The 25,167-nt window shown below is 40.9% G+C and overlaps 1 protein-coding gene across 1 annotated transcript in view; it reads left to right on the forward strand.

Annotated features, from left to right (window-relative positions):
* LOC121872973 (putative neural-cadherin 2) overlaps positions 1-25,167 on the forward strand; it is a 109,323-nt gene that overhangs the window by 66,504 nt on the left and 17,652 nt on the right. Inside the window, exons 7-19 of the mRNA XM_042376151.1 lie at positions 1,897-2,130; positions 2,339-2,502; positions 3,794-3,949; positions 8,334-8,510; positions 10,745-10,933; positions 12,679-12,892; positions 16,883-17,091; positions 18,402-18,562; positions 21,795-21,957; positions 22,476-22,664; positions 22,969-23,288; positions 23,730-24,135; positions 24,591-24,881. Coding sequence (XP_042232085.1) covers positions 1,897-2,130; positions 2,339-2,502; positions 3,794-3,949; positions 8,334-8,510; positions 10,745-10,933; positions 12,679-12,892; positions 16,883-17,091; positions 18,402-18,562; positions 21,795-21,957; positions 22,476-22,664; positions 22,969-23,288; positions 23,730-24,135; positions 24,591-24,881 — 2,873 coding nt within the window. The remainder of the gene's footprint in view (positions 1-1,896; positions 2,131-2,338; positions 2,503-3,793; positions 3,950-8,333; positions 8,511-10,744; positions 10,934-12,678; positions 12,893-16,882; positions 17,092-18,401; positions 18,563-21,794; positions 21,958-22,475; positions 22,665-22,968; positions 23,289-23,729; positions 24,136-24,590; positions 24,882-25,167) is intronic.

Raw genomic sequence — 25,167 nt, forward strand, 5'->3', positions numbered from 1 at the left:
ACTACGTACTATAGTAAACAAACTGCCTTGAGTTGCCAGCTGTCTCCAGTAGTGTTCGAAGAATCTTGAACGAGACTGTACATTACAAAGGAAGAGTAATTGACTCACCCAGTTGGGTCTTAAGTGTTGAAAATTGCCTCTGACCTGATCTATGATGTGTTGTTGTGGCTTTATTGAAGAAAAAAGTTCAAGTTACTGTATGAGAATAATAGTAATTTTATATGTAATGAGTTTTGTGATGTTTACATTATATTCCTGTCTTTTTTATACTCAGAATATCAACAAACATTATACAGTAAGTAGATGTGATCACTCGGGCTGATATTGATGACTAACCTGCCGACGCGTTATTTGTTTTGAAATTTATATTCTTACTATATTTTCACCATAGAGTTCTGATATGATAATATATATATATATATATATATATATATATATATATATATATATATATATATATATATATATATATATATATATATATATATATATATATATATATATATATATATATATATATATATATATATATATATATATATATATATATATTTATTTATTTATTTATTTATTTTATTTTATTTTTTTTTGGAATACTTTGTTTGGTAGATAATTATGCGACTAGGGGCGCACTACTTTGTCTTTCTCGGCGGTAATGCTGCCGAGACGGAGCATCCCCGCTTATCTCATTGACAGCTCTGATCGACGTCAGTGTATGGGCGGGCGGCTGCTCTCACGTCCACAAAAAACGTAAAATTACACCATATCATAGTAAGTTCTTTCTGTTTAATATGTCGGGGGATCCAGGAGGCAGAGCCCCGCGGCTAGAAAGTTGGGTAAGTTTAGGTAGGTTTCTTTGTGGTTAGGTTGGTGAGGTCTTCTAACAACACTTCTGGCACTTGTTTTCTTATCAACTAAGGTTAGGTTTAGTTTGGAAATAAACACTTTTTAACACGTTTGCCAAAACTACGAGTGTCAATTATGAAACATAGTGAAATGGCGGCGTTTTAAAAATATTTTTCTATGAAAAATCAGTGGTGGGTCAGTTGTCAATAATTTCCGATCACTCCTTTCTAACATTGTAATAGGCTAGAGAATCACGAATATCATATTTGTAATGAAAAGTCTTTCTCGGATCATTTAGGTGTCTCAGATGAATCATATAGTAAATTTAAACGTATAACTGAATCACCAATTTCTCTACTTGAGTTTTGTATAATTTAAAGGATGTGCCAAATAGTCTTATTTATCAGAAAATTCTCCTCGGAAATGCTGGATGGATTTCACTAAAATTTTGCTCATAAGAAGAGTGAACTGTACCTATGCTTTCCCTCATCTGTGTTAGAAGTGTCACAGTTTGCACCGTGATATCATAAGGTGGACAGGAGTCAGACGTCACAGAAACACTTGCTGATTTTCCTCTGTTGTTCTTTATCTGACCGTGTGGTGGCCTAACCTAACCTAACTGACTAACTGAAGCAAATAACTCGATCAAATGAAGGTTTGGACATAACACTACAAAAATAAAAGGCTTTACTGAAGCTAATCATGTAAACAAACAGAAGCCATGGATGGGTGACACTCTTAGCACTGACTGATTGAGGCCAATAACATGACTAAGTAGAAAAACTTTTATCATGTGAAAACATAACAAAACCCACCATACCCAGAGATTGTTTAATGTCTTTTTGTGCTTAAAAATATCTTTCTTTTTTTTATTTGCGTTCGACGATTTGGTGACGAAGTTACATAACTGACTTTGCATATCAATAATAGTAATTGTTCTCCTTGTGGACTTATGTGGCCTCCGCCTGACCCCGTGGAACTAAATTACTTCCTGTATTGACCAGGAATCGTCCATCTTCAATTTGCACCTTGATGTCCGTCCACTTACAGGTGCGTCTGTGGTACAAGTAGTGGCCAGGGACCACGACGACCCCCTAGAGGCGGACAACGCCAGGGTGACGTACTCATTGGAAAAGAACGCTGTCGATGAGTCGTCCGGCAGTGCCATCTTCAACATAGACAGTCAGCTGGGACTCATCACCACAGAGCTTTGTTGCCTCGACCGCGAGAAGACCCAGCGCTACACCATCCAGGTGGTAGCTACTGACGGTGGTGGCCTCAAGGGTGAGTGTATGCACGAAGGAAAAAGTATATATACTAATATATAAAAATCCTCTTATCTGTTGAATGTTCTCACTCTTGATAACTTATACAGTTAGCGTGAGAGTGAATGATGTGAAGGTCAACAATGTCTAACATAAACTCTAAACTCCCCGAGACTTATGTAAAGTGTGTAATGTCTTTTGTCTCCTTAAACACCCCCCCCCCCCAGGTACAGGGACGGTGGTGGTGGAAGTGGAGGACGTGAACGATGTGCCGCCAAGGTTCTCGCGGCCTGAATGGACATTGGACGTGTCGGAGAGTCTCACCCCCGACCAAGTCCTGGCCACCCTCACTGTCGTCGACCAAGATGTCTCCAACAACTTTTTCTACAGGGTCAGTACCTCCTCCACACTCACTCTTAACGGGCCAGTACCTCCTCCACACTCACTCTTAAAGGGTCAGTACCTCCTCCACAGTCACTCTTAACGGGCCAGTACCTCCCCCACAGTCACTCTTAACGGGCCAGTACCTCCTCCACAGTCACTCTTAACGGGCCAGTACCTCCCCCACAGTCACTCTTAACGGGCCAGTACCTCCTCCACAGTCACTCTTAACGGGCCAGTACCTTCCCTACAACCTGACATCCGATAATTTAAGGCTTTGGCCGCCATTAGTTTAAGGGTCTGGTCTCCATTAGTTTTGGGGTCTGGCTTCCATTAGTTTAAGGGTCTGGCCGCTATTCATTTAAGGGTCTGACCGCCATTATTTTGGGGGTCTAACCTCCATTAGTTTAAGGGTCTGACCGCCACTAGTTTAAGAGTCTGGTCGCTGTTAGTTTAAGGGTCTGGTCGCTGTTAGTTTAAGGGTCTGGCTGCTATTAGTTTAAGGGTCTGGTTGCTATTCGTTTTAGGGTCTGGCTGCTAATAGTTTAAGGGTCTGGCCGCTAATAGTTTAATGGTCTCGTTTCTATTAGTTTAAGGATCTGGCCGCCATTAGTTTAAGGATCTGGCTGCCATTAGTTTAAGGATCTGGTCTCCATTAGTTTAAGGGTCTGGCCTCGTTTAGTTTAAGGGTCTGGCAGCTATTCGTTTAAGGATCAGGCCCCCATTAGTTTAAGGGTCTGGCCTCGTTTAGTTTAAGGGTCTGGCAGCTATTCGTTTAAGGATCAGGCCCCCATTAGTTTAAGGGTCTGGCTTCCTTTACTTTAAGGGTCCGGCTGCCATTAGTTTAAAGGTATGGCTGCCATTAGTTAAAGCGTCTGGCCGATATTAATTTAAGGGTCTGACCTCCATTAGTTTAAGGGTCTGGTCAATATAAATTTAAGGGTTTGACCTCCATTGCTTTAAGAGTCTGGCCGCTATTAATTTAGGGTCTGGCTTCCATTAGTTTAAGGGTCTGGGCGTTGTTTGTATGTTAATCACAAAATACCCCTGATTGCTCACAGTTGTACATACCCCTGGACTATTTTAAGAACCTTACTATTCTGATTCTGTAATACAAGTCCCTGAACTATTATGTTTGTTACAGGTTAATATATGGCGTGAGTCTAATGGTTATAGATGAAAAAAAGATATTAATACTGTGCTCCCAACTGGTTAGGTCTCGTCAGGCCTTGGGTGGCAAGTGTTAACGGTTCTTTTGTAAGGTGTTTCCTGGTAAGTATATGCAAATTTGTGTCCCCTAGGTGGTGCCTGGCAGTGGTGATGGGTGGCAGATGTTTGTGGTGGAGGAACGGAGTGGTGGAGTGCCAGGGGGGGAACTGAGAGCCGTGGAACCTCTAGACTACGAGGATCCCCAACACAGACAAGAGTTCCGCTTCCAGGTGCAGGTCACGGACATGGTAGGTCATGGTTACCTGTCAGTGTCTCGCCCTGTACGTGTTTGCCTTAAATAACTTGCCAGTGTGAACTACGTAAATACGTGTCTTACGTTAACTCCCTGGTGGGCAGTGTATCTCTCTCTCTCTCTCTCTCTCTCTCTCTCTCTCTCTCTCTCTCTCTCTCTCTCTCTCAGTAAAGGTAGTGTTTTTCACAGTAATTGTTTTAGTATCAAATGTGTTGTTTATAGAACGGTATAATTTAACGGTGAGAATTTGTGGTATCAATTTTGTAATGATGAATTTAAAACTTTAACATTCCAACAGTCAGTTTATAATTAAGATCCTCATTAATTGAATTGCATGTCATCACGAGTTGTCGATCTCTGATTGGCTGGTCAGGTCAGTTTCCGATCGTGACGTCAGGTGGGATTACGTTTTGTGCCAGCGGCTGTTGAAACATTTTCGTTTCGGGAACTAAATTGTTATGTATTTATATATTAATAAATTTCCCGGTTTACTTACAATACCTGGCATCCATTGAGGTCGCATATATAACTGCTTTATGGGAGGTGAACGTTACTTAGCATTATAAATTTTGTCAGGGTAATACAATGGAAAATCTTAGTAAATAGCCTAAGAAAATATCAGCCCCTTTGTCCTATTGACCCTCATGTTCATGTCAGCTATTGACCCATGTCCTGATTGTACATGACAGCTGGAGCTTTATTCAATGTAAAATATATAACTAAAAAGAATATTGTTTGTTCAGGTACGAAACAATATATATATATATATATATATATATATATATATATATATATATATATATATATATATATATATATATATATATATATATATATAATATTATCTAGCTAAGGTGATAAGTAAAGGAAAATATATGTAGCATTAAGTACAAGACAGTATGTAAGTACTGTACAGGTACCCTCATATATTACTAACTGTTGAATGCCCAGTTAAAAGTGCTTAACACACTACTATCACATAATTCTTACACCAACAACCAGTGAGTACACACGTCCAGTGTGCACCAGCACTGTGTATTGATAAGTCCAGTGATCACACCTATAATAGTGTGTACAAACGTCTAGTGTACACGGACGCTACTCTGTACACATAGTAAGTATAAACCACCCAGTGTGTATACAGTATGTCCAGTGTAAACCAATATCTAGTGTACACACACGTTCGACGTGCACCAACATTCAGTATGTACACAAGTCCAGAATGCACCAACTTCCAGCATACACACACTTCCAGTGTGCACACACGTCGGACGTGCACCAGCATCCAATGTGCACTGGTATCTGGCATGCACCAACATCCACTGAACACATCCAGCAAACACCAATAGCCAGTCGCCCATTGATACATAGACACACGATAGTGATGTACTTTAACGTTAACGTGTTTTTATTTTCGAAGCTACAGCATGTTTCCCAGAGTTGTTAAGAAATTAAAACTCATACCTGACATTCCGGAACACTACACGGAGATTTGAGAATTCTTATATACCGTAAAGTGAGGTACAATATGCAAACTCCTGAGATTGAAGATTGTTTACATTTGTGTGTGTGTGTGTGTGTATGTATCTGAGTCTGTGTTTTAAAAAGTTTTCCCTTTAGAGTTGCTCCGAAAACTTTAAACTACCTCCCGCAGTTACCAGACAATACATGTAGACATAAATGCGTTTACAGCTCTTGTAAAACGCCAGCGAGTTAGTTTTACGTCCTGGCTATACTGTACAGGTACAAAATTTTAATCTCCGCGGGGCGAAAAGTAATTCTCAAAAGCGATTCACAGTTTTTTGTATTTTCCGAGTCAGCGACTTCATGCTGTTGTCTTTCTACTGACTACTACACCTGCTTGTGTTCTACATCAATTATTGTAATTGTTATTATCATTATTATTATTATTATTATTACTATTTTTATTATTATTATTATTATTATTATTATTATTATTATTATTGGATAACAGAATCATTAGACATTAAGTACTTTAATTATATAGACTAATTTCACACACACACACACACACACACACACACACACTACTTTGCTGTCACTCGAAATCGAGTATGACGAGCATCCAGCTATGATACAATGATAATGAGTTATTAAGGATGTCACCTTCGTTGGTGAGCTCTGAAGTGACTCGAGAAGCCGATACAGGACCGGTAGGGCCGTCCACAGATGTGGCACGTATGGAGGGCTACATCTAGTGTGGGAGGGGCGGTGGCAACGTCTTTTCGGCGCTGGCGCTTGTCTGCCCTGGTATGCAGTCGGGCTAAGTCGAAAGTATTGACACCTCGAGTGGTGCTCCTCCAAGCGTTACGGTGTGTAGTGATCGTCTCCCAGGTGATGGGGTCGATTTTGCATTTTTCAGGTTTGTCTTAAGACTATCCTTATACCTTTTCAGTTGCCCGCCAGCGTTACGTTTACTATGCGTTAGGTGACTGTAAAGTAGCTGATTTGACAGTCTACTGTCGTCCATGCGGGTAATATGGCCAGGCCAACGTAGTTGTTCATCTGATCCGATGCTGAATCTCTTCATCGATGTCCGCGGTGGTCGACACGTGGGAGCCGAGATACTGAAAGTGGATAACGTTAGAGAGGGTAGTACCGTTAAGCTGGATGGATGGTGGAGGTGTGGCTGAACCAGGGGCAGGCTGAAAGAGAATCTGAGTCTGAGGTACATTCACCTCAGCCGAAATGTGCACACGCATCTGCGTAAGTGTTCAGGACACACACACACACACACACACACATTCTGATTATAGGAAGCAGTATTTATTTTCTCTCGCGGGATAAAATAATATTCTTAAATTCATAATGATATAGTTTTTCCTAGCTCATTAAACACCAGCAAGTCATTAAAAGTGGATGAATACAAACTAGTAAGTGCAGTGTGGTACTAAGAGAAACGTAATGTGCTTAGGTAGTTATTATTTATGACAATTCTGATTCGGTGGTAAAATGTTGGTCCACATATTGCTTAGTGTATCGAATCTATTATTACAGTAATATTGAGGAGGTAGCTGTATTTTTTTATTCTTTTGCGCAGTCTTAAATAATGTAGTTAAAGATTTCTAATAGATTAATAGAGGTGATTGATAAAACTTGAAATAAGAGATAGATAGATAGATAGATAGATAGAAAAAAGTGCGACGAAAAAGTGACGGCTGGTAAAGAAAAACCTGCTTTTATTTCCCGTGTTTGTGCACAAGGCTTAAACGTTCATATGTTGGTTTTAACGAAGTGTAGCGGACATTAAAAATTTGTACAGCAAAAGATTAACTCTGATTCTATTAACAACGAGAAAAACATATCCCACAACATTAATGAACTATTTTCGTGCGTGGATATACACCATATCTTTCCCTCTTCAGCTTGTACTGCTTACTATTTTAACACCTTTGGCGTGTGTTATTATATACAGAATATACTGTTATCTTATTATTTTTTGCTGTGATTGAATATTATTAATAGTTTTGATTTAGGACTTCGTTACTGACCTCTTTTATATAGTCAGAGTATGTGTTTTTCTTTCTTTGTGAATGTGTGCAAAATATTTTTTTTTACACATACGAGTCCGATTTAGTCATAATATGCATTCACTGTGAGTTTCGGCGTTCAACAGCGTACAAACCAAACCTAACCTAAGATCTTTAAGTTTGGGGTTTGCTGTTATTCACGATTTCTTTGACATGTATACACTGATATTGAAGCAGCTTATTTTGCCTTGAAAAATACAGATACACCGTGGACAATAAGGACAACATTGATGTGCCCGAGCCAATTGAGAGCCTGAGTCCTCTTAGTGGCGCCTGATATACTCGTATACTGTACATTTATCTCAGTGCATTATAACATTTAGTGTCATCTGTAAAAGTGAATTGAGAACAGAACCCTGGTTGGTAATAAAAGCATCTACAGGGTATTTCCAGTATATATAGCACAGTGTGGCGGCCCAAGTTTATGGTCGTCCAAAGATTATTATCGGAAACTCAGGTTGCGAGGTTCAAAATTTCTTATCTTAAAATTTTCATCTTAACCGTGTTTGAGAGAAGGGAAGGGGGAGCAGACAGCTAGTATGGTACACTCACTGTGAAGGCCGCCATATCTGTGTAGTTATTTAAGTGAACACAATAGATAAATCTCACGTCATTAATTTAGGGAGAGAATGACTGGTATATCGCTGATAATTCAGAGTGAGAGTCTGAGACACCCAGTTTATACAATGTAGTCTCAAAAACTTTAATTTAGGAGAAGAGGTTACCTAAAAGACGAGTTAAATGTACTTTAAGATGAGGAAGCAACGAACTATAAACCATCTGATCTTTATCGTGTGTGTGTTTATGAATTGGTTTCTCTCCCACTAGGGTGAGGAAGGGTGGGGTGTAGTCGGGCACGTAGCAGAGACGTGGGTGACGTTGCGAGTGGTGGATGTGAACGACAACGACCCCGTGTTTAGCGAGGACCTCACCCGTCTCACCCTGCCGGAGGATACACCGCCGGGCACCCTCCTCACCACCTTCACCGCCCTCGACCCTGATCACGTAAGGTTCTCCTTTGCTAAATTGGACCCTGTTTACCCTGATCTTTGTTCCCATCAACTCATGTTAGTGCAGGTGATTCATTAAGAAATAAAGCACAGCTCTGTTTATATTTTAGGGCTAATTATCTTATTCTAGGAATTAAGAACAAATCCCGTACACTCAAGGACTAAAGTCGTGGTCAGCCGCACAGTACCTACACTAGTGACCTCTGGCAATGAATAAAATCGTAAGTTAAAACTGTGATATGATAAAAATAAAATAAGAAGTATCATAAGTTTCAAAATAAAAAATAAAATAAAATAAAATACATGTGCTTAAATACCCTTATTGCAGTTAAAAAAAATCAATGCCAGAGTTCACGAGTGTAGGTTAATGTGGCTGCACACGATTTTAGTCCTAGAGCGTGCAGTTCGTCGCTGTTTTCACAAACTGGCAAATATACAATTCTCAAAACTAGAAAATGGCATATTTGCCGGTTTGTGAAAACAGCTTCTTCTTGGAAGCATGCCTTGATTCAGCTCATCCCTAAGAAGGGAGACCATTCTAATCCCTCTAACTATCGCCCCGATGCCCTAACTTTATCCCTCTCTACGATTTTCGGAACTAATCTTAAACTCGCATTTTCTCCGTCATCTTGAATGCCTTTCTCTTTTGTCGGATCACCATTATGATTTCTGCCATAAGAGATCTACTGGTGATCTGTTCCCCTACTGCACCCATCCTTGATCATCCTCTCTTATGGATTATGAGGAAACCTTTGTCGTGGCCCTCAACATCTCCACGGTATTTGCTTTCTAAAATTCCTTCATATGGTTTCTCTCCTCCACTCTATTTTTTAATTTATAACTGCTTTGAGAACCGATCCATGGCAGCTGTTGTCGAGGGTTCGATATCTCGCTCTACCAGCACTGGTGTTCCACAGGGTTCTGTTTTTCCAGCTGCATGACTCCTGAGCAGTTCTCCTGAGCAGTTAGTTCAGGTTTATAAGAGATTCATCCTTCCTAACCTTGAATGCTGCTCTCATATCTGGGGTGGCTCTTCTTCTTTCCAACTGTTAGATAGGGTGGAATCAAAGGCATTTCGTCTTATTAACTCTCCTCCTTCAGTTGACAATCTCTCTCCCCTTTCTCTTCGCCGCAATGTTGCTTCACTCTCTGTTTTACAGGTACTTTAACGAGCTATGTTTGGTGGATTCGGCATCCTGTGTACCGCTTGCAAAGCAGTGGGCTCTTAACACTCGTCTTGCCCGTGGTGCCCACCGTTTCTCTGTGGATATCGGTCGCTCTAGATTAACGTTATAAATTTATAGTACATCCTTCTTTCCTCACATAGCTAAACTGTGGAATGCTCTGCCTTCTTCTGTGTTTCCATCCTCTTACAATCTGTTTCGCCTCAAAGAGCTGGTTTGCCGGCATCTTCGGGATGTAGAGTAACATGCTCTTTTTATCCTCTAATTTGTATCCCCCCCCCCTCCGAGGCCCCGTTGTTGGTCGACGATGACCTATACCCGGGTGGGCTCTTCCCCATTAAAAAATAAAAATAAAAAGTAAAGGTAGAGAAATTATCAGACGGAGACAGTATCATGAATGTAGTGCCTTAATCTATACTGTACAGTATGCGTGACCAAAGTCAAATTAGGTACCTGTTTACTTGTATTTTTTTATAGATAATGTAAATTTTATGGATGGAATACGTGTTACAGCTGCACTGATAACGATGACTAATACCAGTTTGTATGTGTTTTATACTGGTGTTTAAACAATGGTCAAGTAAACTAATTCCCTGGTTTCGTCGAGTTGTTCACCATAGCCTGGGATAAAGAATAGCAGAATTGTTTGTACAATGTACTTCTTTTGTTAGTGACATTTCATTCCTTTATATATATATATATATATATATATATATATATATATATATATATATATATATATATATATATATATATATATATATATATATATATAATGAGAGAAATATAGTTTCTCCAGTTTTATTTTCGTCATATATTAAATCGAAGATTCAGTCCAGGTCACTCAAACATCATATATAATGTTTTTCGTGCTCCTGGGGACACACACACACACACTCTCTCTCTCTCTCTCTCTCTCTCTCTCTCTCTCTCTCTCTCTCTCTCTTTTAACGAAGACTATATCAATAACTCTTCTCCTCCCCTTTGGGAACAGCACCCGATGAAGTGTCCAAAATGCACCCATCCCCTCCCTATATCTTCCCAGGGAGGACAGAGTCTGGTGCAGTACAAGATAGCGAAGAACAGTGACCCTGCACGGCAGTTTAGTGTGGACGGGTCAGGGGCTGTGTGGCTGGTGGGCAGCCTTGACCGGGAAACGGCAGCTACCCACAGTTTGCTGGTGTGGGCAGTGGACGATGGCGTGCCGCCTAGGACCGCCACTGCCACCCTCAATGTGAGTAATTACTGAGACATGTGTATGTGTTTCACTATCCTTGGGCCTCAGTTTAAGGAGTTATTGAAACAGCCAAATAATAGACCAAACGTTAAACATTAATGAGAACAGCGCCGATAACTGTTAAATGAAGGAAGTCACTAACACGGTGCAAAAAGTCAACTCATTGGCGCTGGACAACGTTAATTATTTTTATATTTATGGCGTTGATCATATAGACTGACAGTATAACGAGGAAGAGTTTTGGTGATAAAGGAAAAACTGTGGACTAGTGTGGGTTACATTACTCATGTGCGTGAGAGAATATCCAAATTGGCATAGATTGATAAATATTATAGTTTGTCCATTCTACTTGTGTATAAACGTGCTCTCAATGTGCCTGAGTAAAGTTTATCGAGTGAAGTACAGTCGCCCACAAAAGTCCTGTCGCCTCTTCTCCTGTTCCACGAACCCCGAGATTCAGACTCGTAAACCCGAAGAAGTAAACACTGATGCATTATTCTGTCCATAAATGCTTCGGATTCACGAGTCTGAATCTCGGGGTTCGTGTTTCAGGAAAGGCGACAGGACTTGCTGTACTGTATGTGGGTGATTGTATACATGCATGTTTTCTTTTACAATTCACATTAACAAGTTGAGCGTCTTCAACAGCTTCCTATTCTTCTTTCCTCTGGGGGACTTGTGGATTCTCTCTTCCAGTGTCTTGATGGAGTAACATTTGTCAGAAAAAAAGGAATTTGAAAATGTGATTTACGCCTGAATAATTTATAAGTGAAAGGCCCTACTCTACTGCAGTTCTAAATAATTTCACCACTGCCACACTATCAAAACCTATGAGAAATAATTACGGTTTCTATATAATTATTAAAGGGAATAGTCTATGCACTAATTCAATGGAAGTACCTGGAATAAGCGAATATTAACCAAAGATAATTTTATCTGCGACATCTATATACATCCTACCATGTACAGCAAGGCTTAGCCTATCAATCCTGCCTTGCTGCCCCGCCCAGCGTGGCGACGCCTGTGCCCCGCTCAAATGCCAAGGGGGTTAGAAGTCAATTCGGAATTTTCTCATAATTCAATCCATGCAACCCTCAGGCTCTAGTCCGCACCTGTTATCTGCCAATACCCTGGTGAGCGCAAGCCGAAGCCGTTCTAGGCCTATCCCCGGACCATGGTGTGTCCCTGAGACGCGTGTGGGCCTAACAGGGTAGTATATACGGCTACTTCCATTATACTGTATGCATCCAATTAAATATTTATATATGTTACCGCCACCCGCAGTGTTATTATTCATTAATAACATGTACTGTATGTATGTGCAATTACCTCTTTCAACGAAGCAGAAATAACAAAGGACCAATTACAAAACTGAATATACAGTCAGTGTTCAATTACTCTTTGTGATTTTACGATATCGATGATGGGGGATCTCCAGCTTCCGCCGTAAACAATGGACTGTTAATGACTAGGGTGTGTGGACATGTGTATTTCTCATAATTATAGTATACCTCAGTTAATTTTACCATATTTATTGTTCTTGTTCGTTTATTGAGAGTTTCAGGGTCCTGTAATGATGTAATTATAAACCAAGAAAGAGGGACTGAGATAATGGAAATAATTCTTAATATCGTGTATACAAGATGAACTTAATGATGATTTATGACAAATTTTTTTAATTTTAGAACTATTATATATTGAGATTCTGTTATAGTACTAAAGTGAAATTAAATGTGTGTTAGGTGAAGGTGACGGACGTGAACGACAACCCACCATTCCTGGCTGAGCCGCGCGAGGTGGTGGTGGAGGAGAACAGCGGGGCGCAGGTGGTGGCCCGGTTGAGGCTGGGGGACCCTGACGACTGGCGCCAGGGTCACGGTCCACCCTTCACCCTAGCCCTTGACCCTAGGGCGCCTCATCACGTCACCCACACCTTTACTGTCACACACGACAAGGGTGAGTTGATCCGTGCACTACACTGTGCTGCCTTACGTTCAACATAAAACTCACGCCCATAACAGTATTATGCTGACAACACTCAGTTGTCGCAGATTTATCATATAAATCACACCATTCTGGTTTTTTGTTGGGCAATAAGCTGATGAAACTGGTCTTTAATTGATATACATTTGTTTATCCACACGTAGTACGTTTTACTGTAGACACGTGCACAAATCTTCATGTGTGTGTATACAGGGCGAGTCTCAAATGTGTGCAGTAAATTTCGGGGTGTATTTCTTGAACAATAACTCTAAGGCGCAATGTCTATATGATAAAATGTGGGAAGCCGCATAGTTTCCTACCTAAAGCACTTGAAAGAGGTTGAAGTAATGATAGTGAGGATGGAGTGAAACAGCCGTAGACGTTTGTGTAATTCATTGCATAACTGTACTGTACTGTGTACACAATGTGATAGTTACGTTACTACAGTAAATGTTCAAAACTCTCTCTCTCTCTCTCTCTCTCTCTCTCTCTCTCTCTCTCTCTATATATATATATATATATATATATATATATATATATATATATATATATATATATATATATATATATATATATATATATATATATATATATATATAGTGACGTACTCTCATATGTAGTCAGTGCAGGTGCACAATTTATAACTGCGATTGTCGTTATTTCTTCCATCAGTTTTCCTTCCACTTTTTGTTTACGACATCTCAAAACTGGGTGAATATATACAAGAGACACTACACGTGATGAGGTCAAAGGAAAAGTCAGCCGCTGTTCCCTTTTTTCATTCGTTAAAAACTGCTGCAAACTTTGATATTTTTTGTGTGTTTTTTAATTCTCTAATTAGTGATATGTTTTACACACAAAAAAGTATTGTTGGACTGATGAACCTGAATATAAAAGTATGGTATAATTGATATACTCGTTGTATTTATTTTTCATTTTTTCCATCTAAATAAAAAATATTTGGATGCTGGTTAAACATACCAACACTATTTTTTTAGAATTAAAAACAAAATAATAGTTTGACATAAAGTCGTCTTTGTAGGAATAAATTGAGTTACATGGAAACCTATCAAAGCTTTTGACTTTCTGGCTTTATGATTAGCAAAAAAAGATTTGAAAAGTATTACACAAAAGGAAATTCTGTAGACCAACCAGTTTTTGGTTCTAATCGACAGCAAAAAAAAATAATATTAATGTTGACTCTTTTGTAATTTTATTTTAGGTGTTTAATTTACTTTCATGTCTAAAATATATAGTTACTTATATAATTGAATATATTATTACTAAAATAAAAATATAAAAATGTCCCCACAGCTTAGTACTTCATTACCATGTAATAATAGTGTGTATTATTCCTTTCTTTTATTTCTTCTTAATTCTTATTTCTCTATTTGTATTTATTTTTTTACTTTTACTCTTTCCCTGTTCCATAATTCTCTTTTCTTATTCTTAATCTTTTATAATTATCTTGTCTTGTTTTTAATCATTTTCTTTGTTCTTTATACTCGTGAGAGAGAGGGGGAGGGAGGAGTAAGGAAGGAGGGTAAAGGGTGGTTGAGGGAGTGGAGAGTCTGCCTGCGGTCACTTCCCCCCACCAGACGGTAACCGATATGAGGGGAGACTAAGGGGATACAACAACTTAAACAAAGTTTTTTTTTTAGTTTAACAAATTTATTGACAAAACTTGGAGTACAGTTTGCCTATTCTGAGTAATTCAGTCAGATCTTGACACTGAGGGTGGTATCACTTCTCACTGCCACGCAGGACAGAGGTTCATACACAAAGAAATACATCATATTCATTAAAAGTATATATAGGTCAGATTCATGTGGGTGATGTCACTGTTCACAGGGAAAATATGTGATGGTTCTGTTACTACTCACGGGTCACTGTATCACTGCTTAACACCAAAGACATGTATGACGAATGTTTTACTCAATATCAGGAGGGGGAATTTATGACACTTCTTAACGGTTCTTGGTTTATTGAGCACATTCTATTACGATTGACAATTACACTTCAAACAATTAACCTATTCTCCTAGCTATTTAACGGGAGTCACGTGAATTACAATACATTTCGGGAACGGATATATATCGCCCTGCTTAAAACCTGCCGACCCACGTACACAACATCTACACTTCACCAACTCTAACCAGACTCTGAGTTTGAAAGTAGCTGGCGAGATTATCGCCCGAGACCTCCTAAACAGACTTCTTCCCGAGGCGTAAAGCTTCCTCCCAGAAGCTCGATATGGATTTACACCATCATTTGGCACCACTGACATGATCTTTGCTGCCCGCCAGATACAGTAAAAGTGTAGAAAACAGTTTCGTGACCTGCACATTGCTATCATCGACCTAACCAACGCCTTCGACTCGGTCAACAGGGAAGCCCTCTGGCGGACCCTCAGCCGTTTTTGGTGCCCACCAAAATTCATTGCCATTGTGAGGCAACTCCACAATGGCATGAACGGCAGTGTCCTGCACAATGGCTCCCAGTATGAGTTCTTCCCCATCTAGACGGGGGTAAAACAAGGATGTGTACTGGCACCAACTCTCTCTTCCAGTGCCAGTTTAGCCGGTGGGGTGGACATCCAGTACCGGATGAAGGGTCATTTCAACATAAGACGACTCCAGGCAGAAACAAAGGTGTCAGCAGCTCCCATTACTTAACTTCAGTATGCAGACGACCTCACCCTTGTCGTGCACACTGAACGCGACTTACAGGAGATCCTGAACACCTACACAGATGCGTATGCAGATGCGTATGCATACTTCGGCCTTGAGGTGAATGTATGTACGACTCAGATTCTCTTTCAGCCTGCCCCTGGTTCAGCCACACCTCCACCATCCATCCAGCTTAATGGTACTACTCTCTCTAATGTTACCCACTTCCATTATCTCAGCTCCCACCTGTCCACCACTGCAGACATCGATGAAGAGATACAACTTCAGATCAGATGTGCAATGCACATTGTGCATCTCAAGCCTTTGGCAGACTCCGTGCCCGTGTCTTCAGCTGTAGGGAGCTGAAATTATCTACAACGTTGCACGTGTATCAAGCAGTCGTCTTCCCCACCCTGTTATATGGCAGCGAGACATGGGTCACATACAGGAGGGACCTCAAGGCACTTGAAAACTTTCACCAATGTAGTCTACGTTACATCCTCAGAGTTCGCTGAGAAAACAAGAGAACAAATGCCAGTATTCTTGCTGACACTAACTGTAAGAGCATCGAGGCTACCATTACCCATGAACAACTACGTTGGACTGGCCATGTTACCCGCATGGATGACAGTAGACTGCCAAAGCAGCTATTTTACAGACACCTGACAAATAGTAAACGTAATGCTGGCGGGCAACTGAAAAGGTAAAAGGATAGACTTAAGACAATCCTGAAAGTGCCAAATCGACCCCCTTACCTGGGAGACAATTACTCCACACCGTAACTCTTGGAGGAGCACCACTCGAGGTGTCAATACTTTCGAGTTAGCCCGACTGCAAACCGAGGCAGACAAGCGCCAACGCCCTTCCTGCTCTAGATGTGTACAACCTTGCCGGTACCGTATCGGCCTCTCTAGTCACCTCAGAGCTCACCAATGAAAGTGACCTTAATAACTCATATCAGTTTATCATAGCTGGATGATCGTCATACTCGATTCCGAGTGACAGCAAAGTAGTAGTGTGTGTGTGTGTCGCAATGTGTTAGGGAGGAGGAGTGTTTGGTGAGAATACAGAGTGGGTGGTGGGTGGGCGTGGTATGAGGAATGTTTAGATGCGGGGTAGGCGTGGCATAAGATTGAGGTAGGTATGGGATGGTCATGGTAGTTACTATGTTGACCACTGAGCTGTATAGGCGTGGGAGCGCGGGGTGGACATGCGGACTAGGCGTGGGAGTTGTAAAGTTTTATTGACCACTGACCTGTAATGGCGTGGGTACACGTGTGTATGTACCCGGCAGGAGGGGACGAGGGGCGCGGAGTAGGCGTGGTGTGGGCGCGGGCAGGACTGGACAGGGAGGAGCACCGCTTGCTGCTGGTGCCGCTAGTGGTGGGGGACGCTGGGTGGCCGCCTCTTTCCGCCACCGCCACCCTTACCGTCCACGTCGCTGACCTCAACGATAACCCCATGACACCTGCCGCCAAGACCGTCACTGTCCACACTTTCCAGGTTAGTCACTGTTCACACCTTCCACGTCTCTCACCTTCCACTTCACTTACTGTCCATACCCTCCACGTTATTCACTCTCCACAGTATAACCCTGAATAATAGTAAAATTAAAAGGGGTTTCAGAATGCTATTCGAGTTCTTTATACTAGATCAACATAGGTACAACCCCTCTACCCAACCCTATAATCTCTTTAGCATAATTAAGAACCTCTTTATACGAGGAAAAAACATTGATAAAAAAAATCTCTTAAAGGCTTTCTCTTGTAATTAGTGACCGTTAACCAGTCCTGAAATTTCCTTTTATTTCTCTTAAGTACCTCAATATTAATATATATATATATATATATATATATATATATATATATATATATATATATATATATATATATATATATATATATATATATATATATATATATATTAAAAAGGCGAGTCAGCATTCTTACCGCGCAAGCGAGTGCATCGAGTTCGGTCCCCCGGGCAGGGTGAAAGTATGGCTAAGTTTCTTGACGCTATTTGCCTCTGTCTACTCAGCAGTAATTGGGAACCTGGATGTTAAACGATTTGCGGATCGTATTACGGGGTAATGGTTAGCCAGTGGAGTTGTCCAATCTTCTCGGACTATTCCGTGACAGTGGGTCATGCAGCACACCGGTTGTTGTGTTGGCAACAGCTTCTACACATTATTCTATTCTTTCTATTGTTTTTTTGCCGATGATTTTGTATTTCATTTTATGTTTTAGGTCTGATGATGACAAGAGATTTGTCGAAACGTTACCAAATAAATGTTGCTGTTCATCCATATGTTGGTGCAGTTATTCATTCTTTATATACGCTTCTCCCGGAGGAGAGTCAATTGCATATACGCCTGTATATATTATGAGGGGGGGATTTTTTTAACTTGGCAGTCTTCATCACAATCTTTCCTGAAACAGTTAAACTTATCCATGTTCGTAAGTTTTGACTTGTGTTATTCCTGTGTTTGTAACTGGATGATTTCATTTATTTGTTGTCATTTTAATTATTTTTGCTTCTTAACAAATAAGAGCATGATAAAAAGGCCAGACAAAAGAAAACATTGTTACACACGCACACACACACACACACACACACACACACACACACACACACACACACAGGTGTGGATGTGTGTGTAACAAAACCGAACTCTTGCTTTTATCACAGACCCAAGGGATGATCATGATAGTGCTTTTAAGTAGAGTATCACTCACCCAACACGGGGGGGGGGATCAGTGCCATTGGGGACGATGTCATTCTTTATCTCTCACTTCTCCCATTCTTTCCTCCAGCATCAGGGGGTGGCGATACCGCTGGGGAAGGTGTACGTGAGTGACCCTGATGACTGGGACTCAGCGGACAAGACCTACAGCTGGCGACACCACCAGCCGGGCTTCCTCCTCCACACAGCCACCGGGGCCCTCACCATGACTCCTGACACTCCTGACGGCCGGTAGGTGAAGGTGACCTCCATGACCCCAACGTCCATGATGGCCAGTAGGTGAAGTTGAAATAGAAGGTAACCCTCACAATTGACGGGTAATACGTGAAAGTGACCCTCACACTTTTTAGTTTAACAAATTTATTGGCAGAGCTTGTAGTACAGTTTGCCTATTCTGAGTAATTCAGTCAGGTCATGACACTGAGGGTGGTATCACTTCTCACTGCCATGCAGGACAGACGTTCATACATAAAGAAATACATCATATTCATTAACAGCTATATATGTATAGAGGTCAGAAATACATCATATTCATTAACAGCTATATATGTATAGAGGTCAGATTCATGTGGGTAATGTCACTGTTCACTGCCATGCAGGACAGAGGTTCGTACACAAAGAGATGCATCATATTCATTGACACTATATAGGTCAGATTCATGTGGGTAGCAGGTGAAGGTACGCAACACCTCTAGGTACAGTTGCTTCACTCCTGCGTTATCACTTAGCATTGCCAATCCTCTCTCTGCCTGAGGGCTGAACCCCAAACACTGAACTTTGAATTCGATGCATTCGCCCGGTGAGCGGGTGGGAAAGGGAAGGGGTGTGTCGGGGTAGGTGTCTTTCTGGGGGGGGGAGGGGATATGTACAGCATCTCAGTTGGGAGAGATTACAATGCAGAATTACGCTTTGAAAATAACGACGGGGTATCCTTAGCTAGGTGTAATCGTCTAGCGCTAACCAGATGAAAATACTAAAGTTGCAATAGAATGAGAGGAGGAGGAATTTATGCTTTAAGTAAGGTGGTCCTTTGTAAAAGGAGGCATTTATGAGTAAATGGGTTGTGGATATGCTTGGATCTATATCTTGTAGAAGCAGCGAAGTTTTGTTTAGCTCCTTGTTTACGAGATGAAACTTCCCCAGCTGAATAAAATCGTCTGGTGGTAGCCAGAATAAAATAGATAAGATGCCATGATACTGAAGGGATTAATTAGCAAACAAACCAATCAGGAAGTGGACACCACATATCTATTGTAATGGAAACTTGATATAAACCAAAAGAGTTCAGTTGGCAGAAGTCGGGTATAAAATGAGCAAACCACTCAGTTCAGTTGTGCCAAATAGTGATGATAAAGGATAAAAAATGCATTATTATTATTATTATTATTATTATTATCATTATTATTATGTTATGTGGAATTTACGATGCAAAGCGATATTACTGTTGTTTCAAGGTGTTAAATAATCAAGTTTCTTTGTAATGCACTGGGCAGTCCTGGACAGAGTTGCTGGCGGAACCCTCGACTCCCAACTCACCCCTCTCCCTGCCTCCACCATCCAGCTTCTACTCTGGGTTTCTGGTAGTCGAATTACCGCAGACAATTTACAGAGTAGCATGATGCTGTGTCCTCTCATTTCCATGAGGCAATTATGATGAGAATACAAATTCAAGTGATAGTATTTCAAGCAACCAGGGCGTGGGAGTTATCAGTTTTAGCTACTCGTTCACATTATTAGGTGTTAGAAAAAAATGTTCTTTTCCACACATTCTGAGTGTTTTAATTGTTGCACCGTATACTCCTTCTCGACTACATATTCTGGCGGAATGAAGGGCGTTTGGGCCATTGGCTACGACCTCTGAATGTTTGAGTCGTGAATCTAAATAACAATAACATAACATAACACCCTACATACAGCTCGTGGACCAAACATCCGAATACCATTCTGGCGTGAATCTTCCTATGCCAAATACAGTAGTAACAGAACAATGGATTATCAGACAAATATAATTTTACTTCACATGTTCATGGTCGTTATTTGAAATACTGGGTATCACTTGTAACTGTAGTCTCATTATAACTGCCTCATCAAAATTAAATGACACAACTATATTCTACAGGGTACTCTGTAAATTGTCTGCGGTAATTCGACTACCAGAATAGGAGTTTGGTGGTGGAGGGTGGCGGAGTGGGAAGTCGAAGGTTCCCTCTCATGCACAATATTGAAGCATTTTATTATTTTAGACCTTACGCAACAACTATATCGCTTTGCACCATAAATTGCACATTTTTTGGTGATAATAATAATAGTAGTAATAATAATAGGTTTTTTTCCCCATTTAACCTCGCTGTTTGACACAACTGAACTATGTGGTTTGTTGATTCTATACCCGACTGCTGTCAACTGAACTATATTTCTTCACATCAAGTTTGTATTACAATAAATATGTTTTGCCCATTTCCTGATTGTTTTGTTTGCTAACTAATCCCTTCACTACGATGTCTTTTATCTATCATATTCTGGCTACAGCCAGATGATTTTATTCAGCTGGGGAAGTTCCACCTCGTTATCAAGGAGTTAAACAGAACTTCGCTGCTTCTACAAAATATAGATTCAAACATATCCATAATCCATTTGCTCATAAATGCCCCTTTTGCTTAGAGCATGAATTCATCCCCCTCTCATTCTATTATAACTTAAGTATTTTCATTTGGCAAGCGCTAGACAATTACTTTCAGGAGAGTAAACCCTGTCAGTATTGTCAAAGCGTTATCCTGCATTGTAATCTGTCCCAAGTGATATACACTTTCCCTCCCCACCCACAGTACCCCGTCTCTATAGAAAGACAACTACCCTGACACACCCCTCCGCGCCCCCTGCTACTCACTAGCGAATGCTTCGAATTCACACTTCTGAGTTAGGGGGTTCATACGTCAGAGAGAGAGGGAGGACTGGCAACCCTAAATGGTAAACCCAGGAGTGGAGCCAACTGTACCCTGTTAACTGGCAGGCAAAGACGCAATGTGTTTAAGACTATTGTTCCTGATTGATATATTTATTTAGAATTCTTGCAATATTTTCCAATACATTTTTCTTTCAGATGCAGACAAATTTATCTTTCCATGTTTAGAAAATTTTCTCACATACTTGGCCATATTTCTCGCCAGTATTGTGTAAGTGTTTTCTCTTCTTCCAGATAATTCAATTTTGTTGTTACTGGCTGACAATATCATTGCAAACTGAATTTCGCGTTCCCTTCATATAAACTGTTCTGTATGACAAAATTTATCTTAAATTTGTTCGACTTAACCAGAATATTCTACAAGTATATTTAAAGGTTGTTTTAGAGCCTAAATACATACTGTAAATATCTTCTATACGCATTTACATGGGCTTTAAAAAACAGCACCGTGCCAACTTTGAGCCCTCTGACGTCATCCTTTAACCAAAAACCCCTCGCCAGGTATGAGTTGGGATTCAAGGTCAGTGACCCCACCCAAGGTCAAATGGATATTGAGGCCAATGTGACAGTTCAGGTGAACACCCTCGACCCCCGTGACGTCATCGCCGCTACACCCCTCACCCTGGAAGCTGATAGCCACCGGGTAGTGAGGCAGGAAGAGCAGGTGAGGCAGGAAGAGAGAGAGATACAAACCAAAAGAGAAAGCAGTAGTTAAAAGTAAATTGAAAGTGGATTATTGAACAATAATACAACATTATGTACGACATAAAACACTAATATAGATGGTGGGAGACGAGAGCCAATTAGAGATTTCGTGATTTTATTTAACGCCCTTGATGGTGATGATGGTTTAACACTCTGAAGACAAACATTTCCCTATGTTTTTAAGGTATTAAACCATCGTCTTCAACAGGTTATGTTAGCAGTTACCTCATAAATTATCATCTGTATCCGCCATAAATAAAAATTTAAATGAATAGCTTGCGTTATCAGAACATTAATGCCTCGAACATCTTACCTATGTTCCTAACCTAACTTTAATCATTATGACAATAACATTCATATAATGTAAATGAAATGCAAAGTGCCGTTAATTACTTCTGTTGGTGTTGTTTATTAAGAACTGGGCACTGCTAAACTCGGCTCTTAGTATGAAGCTTGATGATTCTCCTTCACCCACAGGCAGGAACATCCATACTGAGCAGACTGGTGATGGCGGTGCGGGTATTGGTAGAGGGGAGTGGTGAGGGTGTGCAGGTGGTGTCGGTGGAGCAGCTAGAGGGACACACCACTATACCCACCACCCGTGTCTGGCTCACTTCATCCAGGATTGCCAACTTTGATCATCTTTTGATGTACCGCAAATATGAGGTGAAGCTTACAGATTTGGACTTATATTTCTGAAGCTATTATGACGTTAAATCAAAGCTGAGAACCTAATTATTCATGAAAGTGTTATTCTTGTAAGCTTTTCCATGAGTTAACATAACCTTTATAAATGAAAAATTTAAATTAGTTAAAGTCAACTCGCACATTTATTTTTATGAAAAGAAACGATACATTTGTTTGTTATACTGTTCATGCTCGTGGTACTGTAATAAAATATGAAATACTGTACTTAACTACTGAAACATATTCAGATGATACTCAACTCGACTTTCTCTCATGTTAATAGTTAAGCCAAGCCATAGGTGTCAATATTAGAGATGTTGGCGTGGTCAACTGTCACCAGGCCAACAAAGAGGACACCCAGAAAGCTCACCTTACTGTCCACGTTGCCGGGCGGGAGTTGAGGCGGTGCATCAGTGGGTGCTGGGCAGCCCTGGGCAAGGGGTTCAGCGTGGTGGACGCAAACACGTCAGCCGTGGTGGGTCCTAGGATGGAAGTCCTCACTACCTGTGGCTGTGATAATCCCACACCTGTCCATCACACCACCTGCACCCCCAACCCCTGTCTCAATGGTGGCAGGTGTATGGCCACATCCACAGGCACTAGGTGAATTGAACACGAGTACGGATGCAGACTTGAATAAGCTCTCAAGTATTTTGATGTTGATCAATATACTGAACACTTTTTTATCAAAATACACCATATCTATAAATGACTTTCTCATAACACAGTTTTCCATCGACTGATTCTTAGTCTTTATACTATTTGTAGTGTGTCAGACAAGCGTGTATATTTATTTTAATTACAGTGATAATGAACTTCATATAATTTTAAAGACAACAGAATGTCTTCTATATTAGCACACCAATCTGTGTTGTAGCTGATGTTGCTACTCTGTATTGTTCCTTCAGTTTACAGTTACCGCATCTAAAGGCTTTAACAATATGGGTATGGGTACCTTCAAGTTTTCTGTTCATATATACTTCCCCAGTCCCTTATAATGATAAAACATGTATTTATTACCAACACACCTGTTGTCTCACCCAGGTGTATCTGTCCCCACCATACTTGGGGTTCCCGCTGTAAGATGGTCACCAGACACTTTGAGGGTGGGGGCGGGCAGGACAGCGGAGGTGGCATTAATGGGGTCACCTCAGTGGGTGGATGGGCATGGGTGCCACCCATCCCACCCTGTACCAAGGTCCACCTTAGTGTGGAGGTGCTCACCAGGTATGGGACAGCTATGCTGCTGTACTCCGGGCCAGACCATGGAATGGTATCCCCAGGGAATGAGTTGGTGGCCGCTAACAGCCTGCTGCTGCTTGAGCTGCGTCAGGGCCATCCCTACCTCCTACTGGACCTGGGGGGTGGTCCCATCACCCTCATCCTCAACGCCTCCTATTCCCTCGCGGACAACACTTGGCACAGGATTGACATCATCTGGAAGGACAAGGTAAACAACTTGGAGAGGGAGATGGTACCTTGTGATACTAATTGTCGACAGTGAGTGCAACTTCAACAATACAATGTGAGAGTTGATATTAGAAGACAACACAGTGCACGGTGGAGATTAACAAAGGATTTATGGTTAGGGGTCAATTAGTATACCCAAGTGTGTATAGTTACTATAAAAACAAACCCAGCAGTGACTGTACTGTTGTGACCACGTTGTACTGTATTCACATTCACTCTGAATGAATGGGGTGAGCAGAATGTAACAAAATGTTAACCTTGTGTATGAGTCAGATGCACGACCAGGCCAGCTTCATGACATGGGTTAATTTGCATTAATCAACATCTCATCAGCAAAAGTGATGGTGATTACAACATAAGTAGATTGATAATTTATATGGCAAGAACTTTATAATTGTTTTTGCTAATACAGATTATCATTGCCCATCCTCCCAGACAGCAGAGATGATTGTGGACGTGTGTACAGGTGGTAGCTTGGACGACCCGCCCACACCACCTTCCAGTTCCTCTCAGAACCACTCAGCCCCTCCTACCCACCCAAATGCCCACACCTGTCGGGTTATTGCCAGATTGCCCCGGAGTGCCAACGTCCTCAACACTGGTGGGCCATTGCAGGTGGGGGGACTGGCCCACCCACCTCCATCCCATACCCTACATGGTGGCCCACTACCCCTCCGCCCACCTCATTTCCGGGGATGTATCAGGAACCTAAGAGTGAACGGTCAGGTGAGAGGTGACAACTTGTACATGAATTAAGAAAAAATTACCTCCAATTTGTTAAAGTGATAATTTAAATTTGTTTGGATTATACTAAGTAAAATTATTGATCATAAATACGAAGCCTCATTTTGTGTTTGTAATTTTATTATCTTGCCTGACACCTTGATAGAACTTGTAAAGCACAACATTTCACACAGATCATTCACTGTATGTCATGGCAACTATTTCATTATATTTTCGATATTTTTTTGAATATCTGACATGAGCACATATGAGCAATTATGAAAATAAA

This window comes from Homarus americanus, unplaced genomic scaffold (genome assembly GCF_018991925.1).
Source record: "Homarus americanus isolate GMGI-L3 unplaced genomic scaffold, GMGI_Hamer_2.0 scaffold11022, whole genome shotgun sequence".
NCBI lineage: Eukaryota > Metazoa > Arthropoda > Malacostraca > Decapoda > Nephropidae > Homarus > Homarus americanus.